The following is a 19,265-nucleotide window of genomic DNA, read 5'->3' as shown; positions in this document are numbered from 1 at the left end:
TGCTGACTTTATTAGCAGTGGCATCAGCACTTTACTCTTTTTATTGTTTAAAAACTGATTAACTGCAGCATTACTGTAAAACAGGATAATATAAAAAGTTAATATGCATTTTAATACATCACACTAACACAGTGTGACAGTGTTGAAAGGGATGCCTTTAAACACATCTGTAAAGTTCTTTCATATGTTACTGCCTCAATATTTGGAGGGGGTATTTTTTTCTTGTTCAGCATGGTTGGCTTTTTATTTGTTTTGAGTTTTTGTGATGGCCAAAATGTTTCTTTTTGGAATACATGCTTGGAAGAATGGCACAAGTGGGGGAATATGAAATCTGGTATATGTTACAGTAAACTGGTGTAAGATATAAAGAGGACAAAACGCTTGAAATTATCCTTTTTTTTTTTTTTATGGGAGTGTTGTTATTAGTTTTAAAAAGAAATTAAACTAATTGTGAAAGATACCCGACTGACAGCTGAAAACCTATTTGCGAATGTCACAAATTGGCTTATGCTATGAAGTTGGTCTTATGAGAAAATAATAATAAAAAAAGTTAATGGGAAAAACTGCAATCCTGTTTAAGTGCCATGTATTTCATGGCTCTTAATTTATATAAAAGTGTTTACTTCACTTGTCTTAATTAATGTTTCAAAATGTGCCCTAAACCAATTCATAGCTATATTACAATCTTTAATTTATGCAGTAGGTCAGAGGAATAAGTTTAAAATCAAACTCATGCATGCTTACTTGCCTAGATCACTGCTTTCAGCCAGTGAAGGGCTCTAGTCCTAGAGGCAAGGTACAAAGCAGAATCCACCTTGTGGGTTCCCTTCTGGTTCTTGGTTTGGTGTGTGTGAAAGAACAGGAGGTGGTAGCTGCCAGAGGGTGATTCGATAATGATCTTGGGGTGATGGTATTGGGTAACAAGGAGAAAAGGAGCCAGACAACCTGTATTCCAAAAAGACTGGGTCTAACTGTTTTAGATAGTTGGTATCAATGGAAGGAGAGCATCTTCTGTGGGATTGCGGTAGCTGGTGCTTACATCCATGCCCACCATGGAGATGGGGAAAAATGGAAGGTGGACTGTTGGTCATGAGAGATGCACAAAAGTTTTGGGAAGCTAATCTAGCTAGGCTTCCTCTGCTCCTTCCTAGCCAAGGAGAGATGCTCTTCTAGAGCATGATTCACAGCATGAGCCTAAAACAGCTTCTTTAGAAAAGTTCCTCTCACTCTCTTGGTTATAAAGGAAGTCTAGGCAGATCAGCCTCCCAGGGCTGAGTGTAGTCTTTCTGAATGTCACCCTTAGGCTTCTCCGGTGAAGCAATTGCAGTGAAACACTGCCTTCTGCTTGCTTATGGTAAGCAGAGCTTGTGGTGAAAACTATGTCTGAATAATTAAAGATATTAGTATATACCACAATCTACAGATATTTCTGATTTTGGAAATACGCTACTAAGCATGCACATTGTAATTGAGTTTCCAAATGGCTTGTCTGTATGTCATTTTGACATTTGGAATTTGCAAAGAATCTTCATTTTCTGTAAATGCGGGGATTGGTGCTATTTAAAAAAACAAATCTAAAACCAAAAAACCAAACCAAAACACAAACAAATAAAACCAAAACCACACAAAAAGCCATCAAAACCTTCCCTTTTTATCTTATACCTCCTTTTTTGCCCTGTGGTAAAGTCAGTTTGTAAATTAGTTCTGATGTTTTTTGGTGAGATGTACGGTGCGTTAACTCATAAGTTTTAGCTTAAGCAGAAGAGGAAATTTGAATGGCAAAAGTTCATAATCATGCCCCAGATAATTTCTAAAACATGAGAAATTCAGAAAACTACTGATGTTGCTAATGAAGTTTTATGTAAATGCTCTTGTTTCAAAGCTCACATCCATGTAAGGCTTTCTTCAATATTTTGGTACTTAGTAATCATGGTTTTTTGCTGCTACAGTGAATTTACCTAGAGAAATTTTTTTTTTTCTTAAACTAGAAAGAACTCTGCAATATGGTACTTGACTGCTGTGCTCAGCAAAGAACATATGAGAAATTCTTTGGGTTACTGGCAGGGGTGAGTTCTGTTTTCAGATTTTACATTTTATGGTAGATAATTTCATTGGTTTACTCTATTTTTTGTGTGTCAAACTTAAATTTTAATGGATAAATAAAACAAATAGTCTTTTTATCATTCTGAAAATGGTTATATTAGTTGCTGGGTTGTATTCATTGATTTAATTAACACTGATTGTAATAAGCATAGTGAATGCAGAATGAGAGAATTCATTTCCTCTTTATATTGTTGCTTTTTTGCCTCTCTTTTTCTCCTTATGGTAGAACAATAAATCAGTGGCAAAGGAGTGGTACTATAAAGAGGTACAAGTATTATGAGTTACCAGAAAATACCCTTTTTATAGTGCTGAAGGTTAATTTTGGAGAGTGCTGTCTTTTACCGCTTTGTTCAAAGCTGCTTAGTAGGTTTTATTTATAGGACAAGGCAGAATACTTGCTGTCCTGCAGTTGTGGGTGGGGTTTTTGTTTGTTTGTTTTTCACTAAACAGCTGGCTCATTGTTTTTGTGTAACTAATTGCTAATATAGTTGCAGTTATTTCTTAGCTAAATATTCCCTGTCTATGATATTGACGGATCTGACTAGTTAAGATAAAACACTTGTCTTCTCAAGGGAGCAAGTTAGGCTGAAAGGGAGTGTTTTTTTCTATTTGCATGTTTTATCCAGTATTTGAGGAAATACTTCTGCTGATAGTCAGTTACGAAGCGCTAACCATATGAATCTACATGTTCAGTAGAATTTAAATGTTAGTTTCCGTATTTGTTCTTTGGAATGTTTATGTCCAAAATGTCTTAACTCTGTGTTCCCTGCTGCCTCTCTCATTTTAAATAGTCATTCAATGCTGTCATGAAAAAAAGTTACATTTGATGGGGTTACATCAGGTGAAAATACTGGATGTACGGAAGTAAAAGAAATTGCTGGATAATTTGCTGTAGTTCAAAATTGATAATTACTAATTTGCAATGCAGATGAGTTTCTTGTTCTGACAAACTGCTGAAAGCAATAAAATGTATCCATTTGAAGGTATTTTCTTCTCCTCCAAGTGTTACTTAAAAGGAAATCTTTCAGTAAATATTTGCACCATTAGGTCACTTACATGCAGGTTATTTGCATGTTTAATATTTTGTTTAATCTGGTTGTTTAATTTGTACAATGTTGTCTCAGCGTTTCTGCATGTTAAAAAAAGAATATATGGAATCCTTTGAAGCTATTTTCAAAGAACAATATGATACCATTCATCGTTTGGAAACGAACAAACTGAGGAATGTTGCCAAGATGTTTGCTCATCTACTGTACACCGATTCAATTCCCTGGAGTGTAAGTGAAAAAGGCTATTGTCCTAGATATCTTTTTAAATAATTAATCTCCAGTATTCAGAAATAATATATAATACATTAGTTTTAGTATTTACACTACAGTTTGGAACTGCTTGTACTTGTAGCAAACTGGATTATTTTAAGTATCTTCTCAGACACTTGAACAATTCTGTGTTGCTCTCCATCTCCTCTTTCTGCCCCTTTTGCAGTCATTCTCCCTCCCCCATTCTTAAGTAGTTGATTTACGCTCTTATTTTGTGGAGCTCAGCTGGAATTGGTTGATTACAATGTACTTTTTTTAGAATTTTGATCTTTTAATCAGCAATGTAAATAGCAGAACAGTTCCCAAAAAACAAGCCTAAAGAAACCTTTTTAAATTATCTTGATATATTAAATTAAAAGTTTTATATAATTATAAGAAATTTTAAAATACTGCCATTTTGTGATTTAAGTGCCAAATAAGTAAAGGCAATCTTGCTTTCTGTGATATTTATTTATTAATTTTTAATGTTATATTATTGTATCAAGGTAACTTCCCTTTTCGTGCTGTTTTATTCTTGTTTCACAGCCTAGTCTAATTGTCATTCTTCAGGCACACACAAGTCAGTCCAAATATTTCACCTCTTTATAACTTAAGTCCCAAGTCTTTAATTTCCCAGAAGTTCACACACCTGACTTTCTCTTGTAAAGCTTTGCTGGATAAAATAAATCCGTAAAGAATTACTAGTATAAATTTCCCAGGTGGTAGAAAAGAATTTTTGAGGAAGTAAGTCTTGACTAGGAATTACAGGGTTTATGTTCTTGGGGGGGAGCAGGGGAGGGGAACCAGTCTTTATTAGTTATTTCAGGACAAAGGTTTTTAAGATAAATAAAAGAATGTATGTTTAAACTTAAGGGTTTTTTCTAAATATTTTTCTAAATATTTTCAGGTCCTTGAATGTATAATACTGAGTGAAGAAACTACCACATCCTCCAGTAGAATTTTTGTCAAAATATTCTTTCAGGAACTCAGTGAATATATGGGACTTCCCAATCTAAATGCAAGATTAAAAGATGAGTAAGTTGAAATTTTATTTTCAAAACTGTAAATTTAATTAGTTTCTTTATCTGAAAAAGTACAGATAAGAACTCTGTTTTGTAGTTCAACTAAGACTGCAGTTCTGTAGCTACAGTACTTCAAGAATAAGTTCATGTATAGATTTAGTCATTGCAAAGAGTCACATTAAGCTGAGTGCGTTACCATCAGTTTGGGTTCAAGTATGTGCATGACTATTTGCAAGATGTATCTTATATTTTTTCCCAATGATAGTTCAGCTTGTATAAGAATTTTCCAAGTGCAAGTCCATTTTTATGTAGTCAGCTATGTCGCTCTGTAATAAATGTTACTGTGGCTTCTTTTTCTGACAAAACTTAGAAAAGCATATAACAGTTCCAGTTTTTCTAGGATTAGTTGCTTATCCTTAAGTGTAGTGTAAATAACACATTCTTTTAAGCCTGTATGTGATTTAATGCATTGCATTCTGGCAGTGTTCCTTTCAGTTGTTTGAGCTATTTCCTTCTGTGTATGATGAAGAATTTAGTAGATGCTTTAGCTCATGTAAAACTTAAACTTGAAACTATACTTAGGGCCCTGTTTGGGATTTCAGCACAGGTACCTAGATCTTTGAACTTCTTGGTCAACGAGTATTATCCTTTGCTATCACAGGCTACTGCGATTTCACAAGTCTCTTCAGGGCTTCACAAAATCAGGGTTCCTGTTGTCATAATCTGACAGTATGTATGTAATTCTTCTGTGTGTGAAGAAGCTTATATTTTCATAAGAGAAAATTTTCATAAATTTTCATTCTTAAAAAAGCAAGTTTTTAAATAGCATTTTGATCAGATACATCACAGATATAAACAATGAAAGTATTGAAAAATGCATGCAGAGATAACTTTTGCTGCCCTATGGAGATCCATACACTTTCTTTTTCAGTTTATTAATGTCAATGAGAATTAATGGTAAGCTGGCATGGTGTTTAATTTAGATGTTTGTTTTCATCAGAACATTGCAGCCTTTCTTTGAGGGATTGTTGCCTCGGGATAACCCAAGAAACACTCGCTTTGCCATCAATTTCTTCACTTCTATTGGCCTTGGAGGACTAACGTGAGGAACGCTTTTCTGATTTGATATTTACTTTCCTTCTCTCCCCTCCCCGCTGCCAAAAAAAAAAATCAAAAAACAATTTTTTTTTCCCTTAATTAGAGATGAATTACGGGAGCATCTTAAAAATGCACCAAAGATGATAATGACACAGAAACAAGATGTCGAGTCATCAGATTCCTCTTCATCTTCAGAGACAGACTCTTCCTCAGATTCTGATTCTGACAGCAGCAGTAGTAGCTCAGAGTCATCCAGCAGCAGTGACTCCTCATCTAGCAGTGGCAACAGCAGTGACTCAGGTACTTAAACACTAGCTACAACTATTTACTTCTCTTTTATTTACTTCTGTACACCTATTTATTTCTATTTCTGTGTGCTTGTTTTGAGGAAGAACTAGCTAGAGATAGTGTTGGTTTCTCTGGTTTAAAAACTAATCAATTTTTTTAAACTTACAAGTTTTAAAATACTAAATATTGTTAATGGAAATTTATTTTATAATTTAGAAAAACTGAGTTCCATTTTTAGAGACTTAAATATCTGAGGAACATTGTTTTGTAGATTACTTTTTTACACAGTTGATACCTGTTGCACAGTACTATCACTGCAGTTTAGTGGAGGATGGAGGGATTAGAGTCATTCCCTATTAATATCTCTGTGGGATGCTTGCTGGTGAACTGCAGAGACTACAACTCTTTTTTGGCTTGGTTTGATTTGAGTGAGCTTGATACTACTGGTCCTTCCCTGTAAATATGTGTCTCTTCATGGGTCAGAAATTACATTGTTCAGTTCTAGCTGAATTATTCTTCTGTGTCTCCATTTCTAATTCCTTTTCCTCAGGAAGAGTTTGTGGGTTGATATAGTAAAGGCTCTTGTCTGTAGAGAAATCTCCAAGGAAGAATTAGCTTTTGCTGACAACTTAGTGTTTTCTAGTTTTATGCATTATAATTAGTGTTTAGCATCTTAAACCATTCTGCTGATGTAGAACCTTCTGTTTGACGTGAAGTGTCATAAACATTGCTTAGTCCATAAAGTACATGCTGGTATGAGTTAGTGTATGCAGTCTCCCCCATTGTATATAATGTGAGCAGATGATAACACAGCATGACTTTCTATAGTACAGAAGCTTGCTGATTTAAAGTTAATTTGATTTATTAAGTGCCTTTGAAATGAAAATGTTGATTAATAAAATAAAAGCCATGTGAACTGCTCATGCTTTGGAAATGCATTTTTGTTCTCCAGCAGTCTTACTGTACAAAGTCTGATTCGTGTGTCATTGCATTAATTGGTTTAATGACGACAAAGCACTAGAGGAGGGCACAGTTAAACAGGGTCAGAGGAGGCGTTGGTTCAGCAGCGAGCCAGATGGCTCCTGCATAGACAGCTGCAGCTCTGCTGAGCTGCTTGATAGGAACCAGAGAGGTAAGTCCTTAGTGACAAACCAACTGAGTCTGCAGTCTGCTAGGATGAACGCTTTATTCTTGTAAGTTTAGGACCTTCCCTTTTTCTACTTGTTCTTTCTCTGTTCAGGAACACATTCCTTAAAACTTGCATTTTGATATCTTTGCAGCCTGGTTTCACTTTTTTTTTTCTGGTTCTTGTGCACTTAAATACAGTGGTCAGAACACTAATTGGAGATAACTATATTCTTTAATGGTAAACTTGGTTGGGGTCCATTACTAGCTATAACTCCAAGTCTTCCTGTGTTTGCAGCTTTTTAAATCTTTAAAATAACTTGGTAGAGTTGAAACACATTTCTCAGAGGAATGTGCTACAGTATTTCAGTGTTTTAACAGTGCAATATATAAGAGAAAATAGAAAAACTGATTAGAAATTGAGCATAGAACTAAATTAGAGATTACTGTCTGACTGACAGTTAATGTGTGGAACTTCACCAGCTAGCTCAGCACTGCTCTGGAGAGGTCATTCCAACCAAAACAGGACCAACAGGGTGAAATTTGTCCGTTATCAAAGCAGCTTGTTCCTTTGTTTTACTTTCTCAGGTCTTTTTCTGCATTCTGGTGGATGTAAAATAATAGGGAAAATAGATTTTAATACATTAAGTGTTTTAAACAGTATCTGAAGTGATCCATCATCCCATTTTATCAGAATGCCAGGAAGCCTTAGTTCAGACATGAAACTAGCCAGCTGCTATAGAACTCAGATATTTGATGTACTGTTAAATCAATTTATGGTTGTGGTATTTTCAAAAAGTGATTAGAAACAGTTAGCTGTTATGATACTTTAGTTCATACAATAAGGTGAATTAATGGTTATTCTAAATGGCTGTAACTTCAGTGTTTACTCATAAATACTGTCAAGTGAAATCTAGAGGTTCCTTATAAAGAGCAAACAGGAATAGTAAGGCCTCTTCCACTGACATGAGCACTACATGTATTTAGAAATACACAAGTTTTAATCTTAAATTGTTGACAAAGCTGTCACTATTTCTCCTGAAAATGAGCCAGACGGCCATTTTTATGTTGCTGTGGTACCACTATCTCAAGCCATTTCAGCATGCCTCTGTTTCCTCATAGGGTAGCGTTGGAGATTTTTTTCCCCATGTGCTGTTTTTAGTCTCCGTTGACTGATAAGCTTTTCCAGGAAGTAATTGGAAAAGTAAACTATTTCAAGAGACTGGATGGTCTGGGAAAGGTGATCTTTCTAAATCAAATTATTTGTGAGAGTGCTTTGATATGTGACTTTACAGCCTATACCTGGTCCTTTTGTATCAAGTCAACAAGCAGATGATGATGGGTAGAGGTTCTCGAAAGTCAGGTGTCACTTGCAGATAGCTAAGGGATAAAAGCCCTGCTGATGGATACTCATGAGTGGCAGCCACATCTGTTTGAATTTGAGTTGTTCTCTCTTACCCAGTTAACTGAGGGGGGGGGGAAGCAGGTTTGTTGGAGTTTCCTTTTCAAATAAAAGCAATAAAATCAAAGCTCATTATTTTGAAACCTTTGTCCAGATATATACCCACAAAAGTTTCCTGACAAAAAATAACTCTCTAGAACTTTCTCTGTAGCTTAACAAGTTAAGCATACTAAATTAAACTGCAGCCTTATTCCCATAACTTGTTATAATTTCAGATGTTCCTAAAGCCAAAAGAAAGAGAATGCAAAAGAAAAATAGAGAATCTGATAAAGTTTCCAGGAAAAACCAAGAAAAAAAAAGGAAAACACTTGAAAAGAAAATGGGAAGGAGGCAGCAAGAGGAAAGAAGTGATACTGAGAGCAAATCAGAAAGAAATCACCGAAATGTGAGAGAATCACACAGGAGAGATGACGTATCAAAATATCATCACAGAGACGAGTCCAACGGCAGAGACAGTTACCATAGTGGAAAGGATAGGAACCATGAAAGAAGTAAGGATCTAGAAAATAAGCACAGTAATTCAAAACCAAAGAAAGCAGAGAGAAGAGCTTCTTTGTCTGATGATGAAAATTACAGACACTGGAGCAAAGATAATGGACATCGCAGTAGAAGAAGAGAAAGATCAAAATCTGGAGAGCGAGCCCATAATAATTCAAGTCCAAGAGAGGAGGAACAAGAAGACCGATACAGAAATGGTTCAGAGAAACACCGAGAGAAGCACAACCGTTATTCTGACCAGTACAGAGAATCCAGAAAGAACGAGGACAGACGAAGGGAGAATTCCCCACACAGACGAAAATAATACCTAACCAGAGTTTGAAATAAAAGTGCATTTCTGAGCTGTTAAAACTGTATTTTAAAATCTATTACTGAACTTTCTTTAAAAAAAAGATGTTTGTACAAAGCAATAGTAAATTTGTAAGCATTTGTAAATTTTATCAGACTTTTTCAAATTTTCAGTGCCACTTTTTTATAACTACTGCATTGAGTCGCTGTTAAATTCTTCCTTTCGAAAGATGAAGCTGTTTATTTTGTGAATAAAACCGTTAAGATCTCAGTGAAATGGCTGGTTTTGTCACTTAGTTTCAAGTATTTGTAATTGTAACTTTATGGTCTAAAGAACATTGGTTTTTAACTTTGCTTGCTAATTGGAAGTCAGATACTGAGGCTAGGGTGATAAATATAAAAATTTCAGATTATAATGTGAATGTTACATGAGAAAGCTTTATAAAAATTTTCAAACATCAGCGCAAGCATTTCAGGCATTCTATAGCTGTATATTCTTTCAGCTTCGCAAACATGAAAGCTAGTTTGGCCAAAATTTTCAGGAAATACTTCAGTTGATTTTTTTTTTTTCTTCAAGAGTTAAAAATTGGAAAAGCAATATTGCTATTTTAATTGTCACATTTGAAAGTGTGTCAACTTGTTCTGTTACTTTTCACAATGTTTTTTAATATTGTAACATCCTGAGCTAGTTACACTTGTGATCTTGGAGACAGGGGAAAAAAAAGTTGTTTGTTTGGTTTTTTTTTTTTCAGCTAAGAATTTGATTTTAAAGTTGTAGACTTCAACTCTAGCCCTACAAAGGAAGTGTTTAAGGAACATCTTTCTTAGTATATGATAAAATAAGAAATCGAAATAAGAGGTGTTTCAAATCTTTTTAGACATTTTGAACTACATGGCTTGAAGTGCTCAAGTTCATTGCAAGCAAAGTTTACAAAAAAAAAAATTCAGTTGCTGCAGCAGTTTATAATATAAATTGTTCTACCTGGAGTCATTTGAAGCAAGTAGCTCAACATTCATGGTATGAGTAATGAATCAAAATCATCTGGTTAAGACTCTAAATCTCATTAGTAACTAAGGAAAATTTTGAAAGTCTTTTGGCATGAAATCGGAAATAGTGTGGACACAGTCAGTAGGAAAGACAGAGGTGATAGCTGTATGTTATGCAATTGTTGATGCTGTAAGACTATTTTTTTTACTTTGTGAAATGAACACAATTGCTGGGCATATGAGAACTTACACTTCATGTGTAAATCATATTTCATCTTGCATAAAGCATAGAAAATATTTGAGCTGTTTTATAACAGAAAATAGAACAATTCCTAAGGAAATAGATCAGTTTTGCCTAAATCTTGTCACAACATTTTTCTAAGAAAAATGTCACATTTTTAGAATTTGTTCTGTGTTTAACAGAATTTATTTCTGCAAGCTTTCATGTAATAAAACACTTTCAGTCAAAAACATTTGCATGGAAAATAAACTCATATTGCAGAGGAAAAATAAGGTTTCTATCTCGTTATACCACACAGCTAAAAATGCTTTAGTGGCATCATGAGGTATATGTTGTTTAAACTGTGGCGGTTTTTTGTCCAACGCACTTCTCACTTTCAAAATGATTTGTGCATTTTGGCAGTGTGTGTTAATTCCAAGAAAACTTAATTTGAAAGAATGCTTTCTAAAAAATTCTACTGATAATTGTTATGCTGCTTTGATAGCTCTCTACAAACATTATTGAAAATTATCTGTACTGCATAATGGTTTAATTGTACAAACTTAATTTATCTAGAGTAATACTCCCTTTACTATCTTATGGGTTTAATAGCATAAATACTATTAACCCATAACTTTTGAGATACTCTGTTCAAGTTAAAAAGCTTGTTAATTACATCTTTAATAAATGGAAATATATTAAAACAATAAATGTGAAAACATAAAACATTTATTAAAAAATAAAGCATTTGATCTCAGACATGCTGATCAGGAAATGCCAGCTTAAACATCTCCAATTTTTTGTGTTATGTCATACTACCTGATAAAAACAGTGTGCTTTGGTGGTGAAAAAAGGGAGAGGATGAGATTAGGACTTGAGCTGGGGTCTTAGCTGCATTTACAATTTCCTGGTGTGTTTTTCTTTTTCATTTCCAAAAATACTAATAGATATTTAATAGAATGACCTATTAAAAATAGCTGTTATTTCTACCATTACTACTATGAGCAGGTTAATGTTAGCTAAAAGCAGTAAGACAATGAGCAGTAGTTCCGATGCGCGCACGTTAACAGATGCGTGCTTGGCAGAGTGGCTGTGCTGCTGTGGCACACCAGAAGTGCCCCCAGCCCAGAGCCAGTACCGACGCTGGTCGGTAATACCCAGGGCATTCCCAGTCTTTGGCAGACTGTTGCTTAAGGGCTTCGTGAGCCAGAGGCACTATGTGCATCTCTGAATAAGGGCTCGCCCATTAAGTGGCCTAATTCTTCAACTTATTTGGGGGGGATTCTGCAGCATCCTGTGCCAGGAGTTCCAGTATTTTACTGTACAGAATGTGTAAAAGTACGTTTTTTTTATAGCTTCTGCCTGATCACTTTCATTTGCTGCTTTCTGATGCATTTTCTGAACAACGGTTTGTAGTTGTATCCTGCTTGCCATCTTGCGTGTGCTTTTTGTAGACCTAAACTTGTACATTCTTTGCCATTTCTTTTCCAGAAGTTAAAATTCACCTGTAATCTCTCCTTGTGTGTGGGACTGCTCTATAGCCCTGATCAGTCCTCCTGCCCTTTATTTATTTATTTGTTTTCCTATATTCTTTATAAGGGAAAAGACGTCAAAATACTGCGTAGTATTCAAAATGAGGGTGTTCCAGGAGTTGCACACTGACACAAGATTTTGGGGGTTTGCTTGTTTTCAGTCCATGGACTCAATAGCTGTAGAGCTGAGCGATCCACAGTCACCCTGGGCTTTCCTCAGCAGTAGCAGCTACTTGTAGACCATGCACAGCAATGAAGTGATTCATGCGTCTAGTCTATAATTAATACTACAGCTCTAGGTTGTGTTTTGAATAGTAGTTTTGGCTGTAAGGCTTGGCTGTAAGTCATTCTTCAGTATTTTGCTCAGTTGTTAATCCTTGTTACTTAAAAGCATGATTGAAACAGCCTAGCCTTAGCTTTCTGCAATTGGGTCTGGTTATGACTTTGTTTAATAGACCTGTGCTATCAGAAGTCACCTTATTATTATTATTACCTGTGTTCAGGTAATGGCTTGGCTGCCTCTCAGATAAAGAAAGTACTAAGCTGCTTTGGTCTTACTGAACTGCAAGTTTCAGTCACAAGTGCTCCTGACTCCGAAGAGTGAAAACGTTCTGTCAGAGAAATGTGCTGTTCATTGGCCCTATAACTAGCAACCTATACCCCCGGACTTAAAAGTGCGTTACGAGTGAGGGTGTTCATAGCAATGCGGTGTTGGGCATCTGGCCTTGGTCTTCACGGTGTGTTTGAACATGGAACTGTCATCAGCTTCGTGGGTTGGCTCCCACAGTCCCTCATGCTGCTCGGCGTTCAGGTGTGAGTTACTGTTGGGCAGGGCTGCATGTACGAACCGCTTTTGCCTGTCAAGGGGAACAGCTGCTAGAGGAAACTTCCAGACTCAGCTGGGTCTGAGCTGGTACAAACCAAAAAGATGCTTGGGAAGGAACTTGTGACGACCTGTTCTGATCTTGTGTGCTTAAAATTTACCTTTCAGAAGTGGTTGTAATATCCAAGTTCATAGATACAGTAGAAGAGACTGCATCCCTTTTGCTGAGGGGTCCCTGGCCGACTTTCTGAGTTTCCTCATGGTGGTGGCATTGGGTGTTGTAGAGAGGAGCTGCTGACTCACAGTGAATTCACCATCCATGTAGGAATAAATCTTGACTGAAGTGTTTGTGGTATTTGTAAGAACCATAATTCCGTTCTCTAACTGTAATTTTATTTGGAGCAAGGTCTGTGAAGCTTGGTTATTCATATACTCAAGTCTAAAGAGTGTTTTTTGGGGAAAAAAGGACTACCACTGTTTAGACTGTCTTGTTATATAAATAATCAAAATATGACCTCATAGTATGAGAGCAGTTAGTTTTGTCCCGAAATGTATCTAACTGCTCTCTTTGTTAAAAATACTTTAAAATTGTCATTAATGGATCATGATTTCTAAAGCAGTTTTAGCTGCTATTTAAGCAGTATTGCAGTCTTCAAATTCTAGATAGTTCATCTCCACAGTTCTGCATGGGAATGGGAACCTGATTACAAAGATATTTTTCTGTTTGCATTGTTCATGTTAAATGAATTTTACAAGTGGATCATGTACATATTGAAAATTAAAGTCGTTTTGAAAATTACTAGTAGTACTAATTAGATTTCGATGGTATATTGTTTTAACCTAGGAGTATGGTGTTCTTTAGTTTACTTAAGGCTCCAGTAACATAACTTTTCTTAACTTTTGAATGCAGGCTATAGTCTAAAATAGCTTAGCACGTCAGCCACCAAAAAATACATGAGCTTGGGTGGACACTTCAAGCTCCAGTAGCAATTTAAGTGCCTCCCTGTCATTAAATTTGTACAGTTTTATGAATACAAAAGAAGACACTAGCTCATCTTCATTCACCATTCTTAAACTACTTTGAATTATCTTCCAGCGTTGAGGAAATGTGCCTAACCATAAGGCTAATTTTCTTGGAGAATCTAAAAAAACAAGAGTCTATTATGCTAGCAGACAGAATTGACTCCAGTTTTTGTAATAACGTTCAGAGAGCAGGGAAACTTGCCCTGCAATTTATTTTCAATTAGGTAAGTTAGTATTTTTTAAAAAGCTTTTTTATTAGTAAAAATATTTTTTTAAGAAATTGTGAAGTCAAAATGCAGAATAGAGGGGTATTTTAATTAAAACTCTACATAAAACATGTATTACTAGGTTAAAAGCGGCATGAGCAAAATATTACTTTATACTCTGGAAAAACTTGAGGTCACTTCAGAGATGTTTTGCTTTTTATATGTTTTCCTCAAGCAAGTCTATAATTTGGCTGAGACTAGAGTCAGGGATTTTCTTTTCTTGTCTACTCATGACTATCATCAAGCATTGTCTCCTAACTTCACAAAAAAAAAAAGGGGAGGGGGTGCAACTTAAAACCTTAGTGTTGTTGGGAAAACGGTTTGTTAACCCATAAAACAGACAAGTCCATTAAGAAAATAAACTGTCACATTTTGACTCTGTTTCAGCTATGTCCATTTTGAGGTATCTTCTTCCATTATTTTGTAAAATAAAGTAGGGACCAAAAATTTTCCTGAGGGAGAAAATAAGCTGCAACATTTCTTAAAAGAAGGGGGTGGGGGAAAGCGCAAGGCCGTGGAAGAGGATGCAAAGCTCCAGAAACAAGAGCATTTTTGTCTTCAGTGACAGGGTGCTCGTGGCAGGTAAGGAAGCGAGGCCAAAGCTGGTCTGACACAGGAGCGTAGGTGCAATGCCAAGCGGTGGTAGCCTGTTGACTGGTATTGCTCCTTAATTACTTAACTGAAATGTGCATTCTCCCTTTAAAATTGCTGGGGCCCTGGCATCTTTTCAGTTGCTTACCTATTCTTTTGGAGGTAATCCATGCCTCAGTCACAGCTGTGAAATCTCTTGTGCAATTTCAGATTCTGGGCTTTTTGTATAATAAAAAGCTGTGTAAAAATGCCTTTGTCACTAACTTACCTAAATTTGGTTTAAATTGAAGATTCCTTATATTTTTCAAGTCCCCATGGATAAGCCCACTCTATCTCATGAAGACTGGAAACCTTCAGCATCCTTTTTTGGCCTGGAGTAATACTTAAGCTAATTGGAGAGATGCTCATTGATGTAAAAGGGAGAGGAAGAAGACCTTTCATCTGGTTCGTTACAGATGCTGCTCCTGTATTGACTGTGTTTGCGTTGCTCAGTATTCTTACTCTCATTAGGCTTTTCCTCATTTTTCTCCTGCTCTAGTTAGTTTTCCCATTTTTTTTCTAGCACTTCTGAACTTTGTTCTTTATCACATGCAGTGTTAGCCATTTAGAAAAGCATAATGCCAAAAATACACATCAAAAATTTACTATATATCGCTTGCATAATGCATCAAAAAATGATCTTTAAAGGATAGCTTGGCTAAAGGAACAGTGTGTGCGCACACATACCATAAAGAAGAAGCGTGCAGCATGCTTCTTGCCTTCTCCTTACCTCGGAATAGTGAGCTACAAGACAATTGCAAATTTGATGAGGTTGATCAGTCTCATATTTGTAAATGTTTCGTTCTGATTGCCTTTATTTTGCACCACCTTTGCTAGGAAGAAGCATTGATGGAGTTTTACACGTTTCTGAATTTAGATAAAGAGGCAATTGAAGGGTCTCGTGAATGCCAATATTCCCTCAGAGGAGCTGTGGTGGTACTAGTACCAGCAGAAAAAGTAAAGACGGGTCAACATATAGCATAGGGTTGGATCCTATAGGCTCCTGTGTGTCTGTAGGGAATACTAGGTGTTGGTATCTTCTCACTGGCAGGCTATGTAATCAGCCTGAGTCCTTTGGCTGTAAAAGCTCATGCAGAAGCTCATGGAAAGAGGTGTTTGCTGGCCAGCCCATTTACCCATCCCCTGTACCTGGGCAAGGCTATTAGGAGGAAGATGCATCCAATAGTCCCCTCCCTGTCATCCCTCACCATGCAAGTTCAGAGCTGGGCATGTTATGTTGATGTCCATTTTGGTGATCGTTGCTCCAGTAATGTTTCAAGCAAGGTAAGCGGTAGGTCTGGTCAGCTGTTCACACGCACAGAGGTTTTCACAATGGCTGGCTTGAGCCCTGTGAGTCTAACCTACCGTGGCTGCTTTATGGGTCATAGGCGAAGAAAACCTCTGCAGCATGCTATGAACTGAAAGAGCCTCTCTTGGCTATAACGAGAGTCCAGAGGGAATAGCTTCATTACACCAAGGTTAGCTTTTGCAAATACTTTCCTCCTCCATCTTCTTCCTGGTTCTCAGTCATAGGTGGATGTCTCGTGAAATTGTGAAGTGTCCCAATTTTTCATTTGGTGATGAACAGAAGTGCCCAAATAGTCAAAGAACTTGAAAATTCCCTTGGAAAAATGATGTGGGCCAGTGGCACTGAAGGGAGAAAGATTACACCAATTCACAACTGGTCCCAGTTATGTGGCTGACAGCAGCCCTTTGTTTTGCTGTTTCAGTCTTAGTGGGAATGCCATCCTCCCTCTCTTACCATCACCCCTTACTGCTGGGCGTGTTAAACGTGCTTCTTCAAGGAAATGCACCACAGATCTCTCTCAAACTGTCCTCCCCTTCCTGCCTCCCATGTGTCCCTCAGAAAGGAAGAGATGGTCGCCTCTTTCTGTTCCCTTTTAAAAATGGCATCTCGTGCCCCCAGTCTGGTGTGTGTATATACACCTTGAGAAGCAGGCTTAAGAAGTCAATAGGGTTTTGTGCGGCCTTCTCTGGGTCTCCTCTGTCTGTTAACCTGTGTTAACAGACTTCAGGGTCAGGGGGCTTTCATGGTGGACAGAAAGTTGCGTTCATTTAGAGGTTGAAATAGCCAGTTGAAAAGCTGATCTATTAGATCAGAATGCTAAGGGTGCAGACAGCCTTTGTGGCTTCCTATGAGGAAGGAATACTTAAGTGATGACTGCCTGGAATGGGACACACACTTTTAATGAATAAGCTTCCTTTGTTCAGGCCTTGAGGTTGGATGTCTGGTCCGTAGGCTCTCATTCTTTGATTAGATTCACAGGGCCCCCTTCTTCTTGTGCTACACACTTTGTTATGAGTCACCAGAGGTGGAACACAAAAGTGCTTAAGAAAAAAATTGAAACCAAGTGACTTACTTGATCAGTGATTGAAATGAGAAACTGAAAATATGCATTTGGAAAAAAAAAATGTCCCTTTGCAGCTCTGTTCCTTCCTGTCCTCTCTTCTCTGCACAGAAAAAACCCTTGTTATACCTCTTTGTAGAAGAGAGGTGGTGCATCAGCCTGTTTTGATCACTGTACCTGTTTGAAATGAGAATTCGAGATGTCATCCGCAAGTGCTTCACAGCCCATCATTTCCTCCACTCTTGCTGAGTGTATTTATGTGATTATGGCTGTGAGGAGAAACTGTGAGGATGGGTTCGTTGCTACGCCCATGGCAGGGAAGGACGCGGCCTCCGTGCTCCTCGTGGAACCTCAGGCTAAATTCATCCCTATGCACACAGAGTCAGTTTGTTTCATTTTGCAAAGTAATTCTTTCCTCCCGTTTCATTTTTAGCTCTCTATTTACAGAGGCGCAGACATATGGGAAAAGTGTACTTCAATTTTCCACACATGTATAAACACACACTTACACTTGCATACAAAGTCTTCTATTTTCATTCTCTTTGTACGTAAGAGCTTAAGATTAGTTGTAAGTGTGAATTAATATAGTTCATTGGAATAAATTTCAGCTATTTATACTCTGTGTGATGGGCTTTATCACTGTACTATCTGAATAGCTCCTAAACATTATTTTTCATCTATACCCTGTTAAACAGTACAAAATATTCGTATCTTGATGTTGTGAAATCTGTCTGGAAAAAAAAATTGTATGTGGTACATTAACTGAGGTTCTGTGGTGATATATGGTGTAATATAATGCCACCAAAGTGGAAAACGTGTATTTTTTTACAGTCCCTAATGACAAGCACTTCAAAAGGAGGGATTACAGATACCAGCATTGTTAGCATATATTTTGGTGTCACATTCTGATGTTTTATATACATGCAATTATACTTTCCTTTCCAGGAGTAACTGAAGTTGAAGCTTAACTAGAACAGTATGCAGGTCAAGATGAGTATACCCGGGGAAGATGGGTGGCGCATCCTGTGGTCTGTGTGACTGTGATTACCGATGTGGTAAGGAGCAATGAATGGGTTTAGTGCACAGGGTTGCTACCCAAGACTCGAGGTCTGCTTCATTTTGGGTGCATATATAATCAAAAGCTTTCTTTGTTTCACACTATTTATAGGAAGGCTTTATTTCCATAATTGCAGTTTCACTGTAGTTTATAAAGAAAATACGGTGTGAAGACCAATTGTTTTAATGATCTGTATATCATACTCCAGTTGAGGGAGAGTGAATTTCAAGGTTAGTTGCATGGCAGTTGTCATCAGTCTGTGAAATTCTCATTTGAATGACAGGTTTAATTTGCACTTTAACCCTAGCATTGGCTTTAACTCCATCTTCTTTCTTGTTCCTAATAACTCCAGTCTTTCCTTTTCCTGTGAAGACCGTTATAATCTCTTTTTATAAAAATAAATTAAAAGGGGGGGAACCTCATGTCTCCAGAAGGCCCCTTTTATTTTCTTAATAAGCTTTCTCTTCCACCTGATTGTTCTGAATTACATGTGAAATATTTAGTTCCTTATCAGTCAGTGTTTCAGAAGAAGATGCCACAAATCTTGCAGACTATTATTATGGAATCGTCTACAACATTAAAAGAAAAAAGCTGTAATCTGTTTTAAATGTGTTGTTTTCATTTTCGTTGAATGTCTCTCCTGTTATGAGACAGGGTAAGAAGTGCTCATTTTCTCTTCCATATAATATTCATTATTGCCAGTGTCCAGGGCTAAGTGCTTTTCTATTCATCTTTTCTGTAAACACTTCTTCAGAGTTTCATTTCAGAAGGAAAGCCTTCACAGCCTATAATCATTTTTATTCCCTCTCCTTTCTCTCTCACTCTGTCTTCTGTGATTCTACATTGTACTCTGGGGCCATCAAACACAGCATCCCAGTTGATGGGACCATACCACTGATTTTCAAAAATGACATTGTATTTTCTGGTTTGTTTTTGTTTTTTTTTTTTTTTGCTTTTCCTTATGCTTTGGAACGGTCTGTATGTTTGCTTTTTGACAGCCACTGAACACTGATTGGGGAGATTGAGCTGTCCATAGTGATGCTCTGGTCTTTCTTCCACAATTGGTACACCAAACTTGTATGAATAATTCACAAGACTTCCTCTAATGTCCATTACCCTGTTCTTGTCAACAATGACTTTCAGCTGTCATTGTGTTGTCCTTTCAATTAATTCAAG

At 36.9% G+C, this 19,265-nt stretch overlaps 1 protein-coding gene across 5 annotated transcripts in view; it reads left to right on the top strand.

Annotated features, from left to right (window-relative positions):
* Positions 1 to 11,039, top strand: part of CWC22 (CWC22 spliceosome associated protein homolog) — a 34,949-nt gene extending 23,910 nt beyond the window's left edge. For 4 of the 5 annotated variants that reach the window (XM_072874635.1, XM_072874636.1, XM_072874638.1 and 1 more), the window contains exons 15-20: positions 1,989 to 2,066; positions 3,228 to 3,380; positions 4,309 to 4,436; positions 5,424 to 5,525; positions 5,625 to 5,821; positions 8,612 to 11,036. In XM_072874635.1, coding sequence (XP_072730736.1) covers positions 1,989 to 2,066; positions 3,228 to 3,380; positions 4,309 to 4,436; positions 5,424 to 5,525; positions 5,625 to 5,821; positions 8,612 to 9,198 — 1,245 coding nt within the window. In that variant the 3' untranslated portion in view covers positions 9,199 to 11,036. Of the gene's footprint in view, positions 1 to 1,988; positions 2,067 to 3,227; positions 3,381 to 4,308; positions 4,437 to 5,423; positions 5,526 to 5,624; positions 5,822 to 8,611 lie in introns of all 5 variants that reach the window. The other variant, XM_072874639.1, reaches the window with a different exon arrangement.
* The last annotated feature ends 8,226 nt before the right edge of the window (positions 11,040 to 19,265 follow it).

Source organism: Ciconia boyciana, chromosome 10 (assembly GCF_034638445.1).
Source record: "Ciconia boyciana chromosome 10, ASM3463844v1, whole genome shotgun sequence".
NCBI lineage: Eukaryota > Metazoa > Chordata > Aves > Ciconiiformes > Ciconiidae > Ciconia > Ciconia boyciana.
Note: the sequence above shows the minus strand (reverse complement) of the source record. Positions and strands in the feature narration are given on the sequence as shown.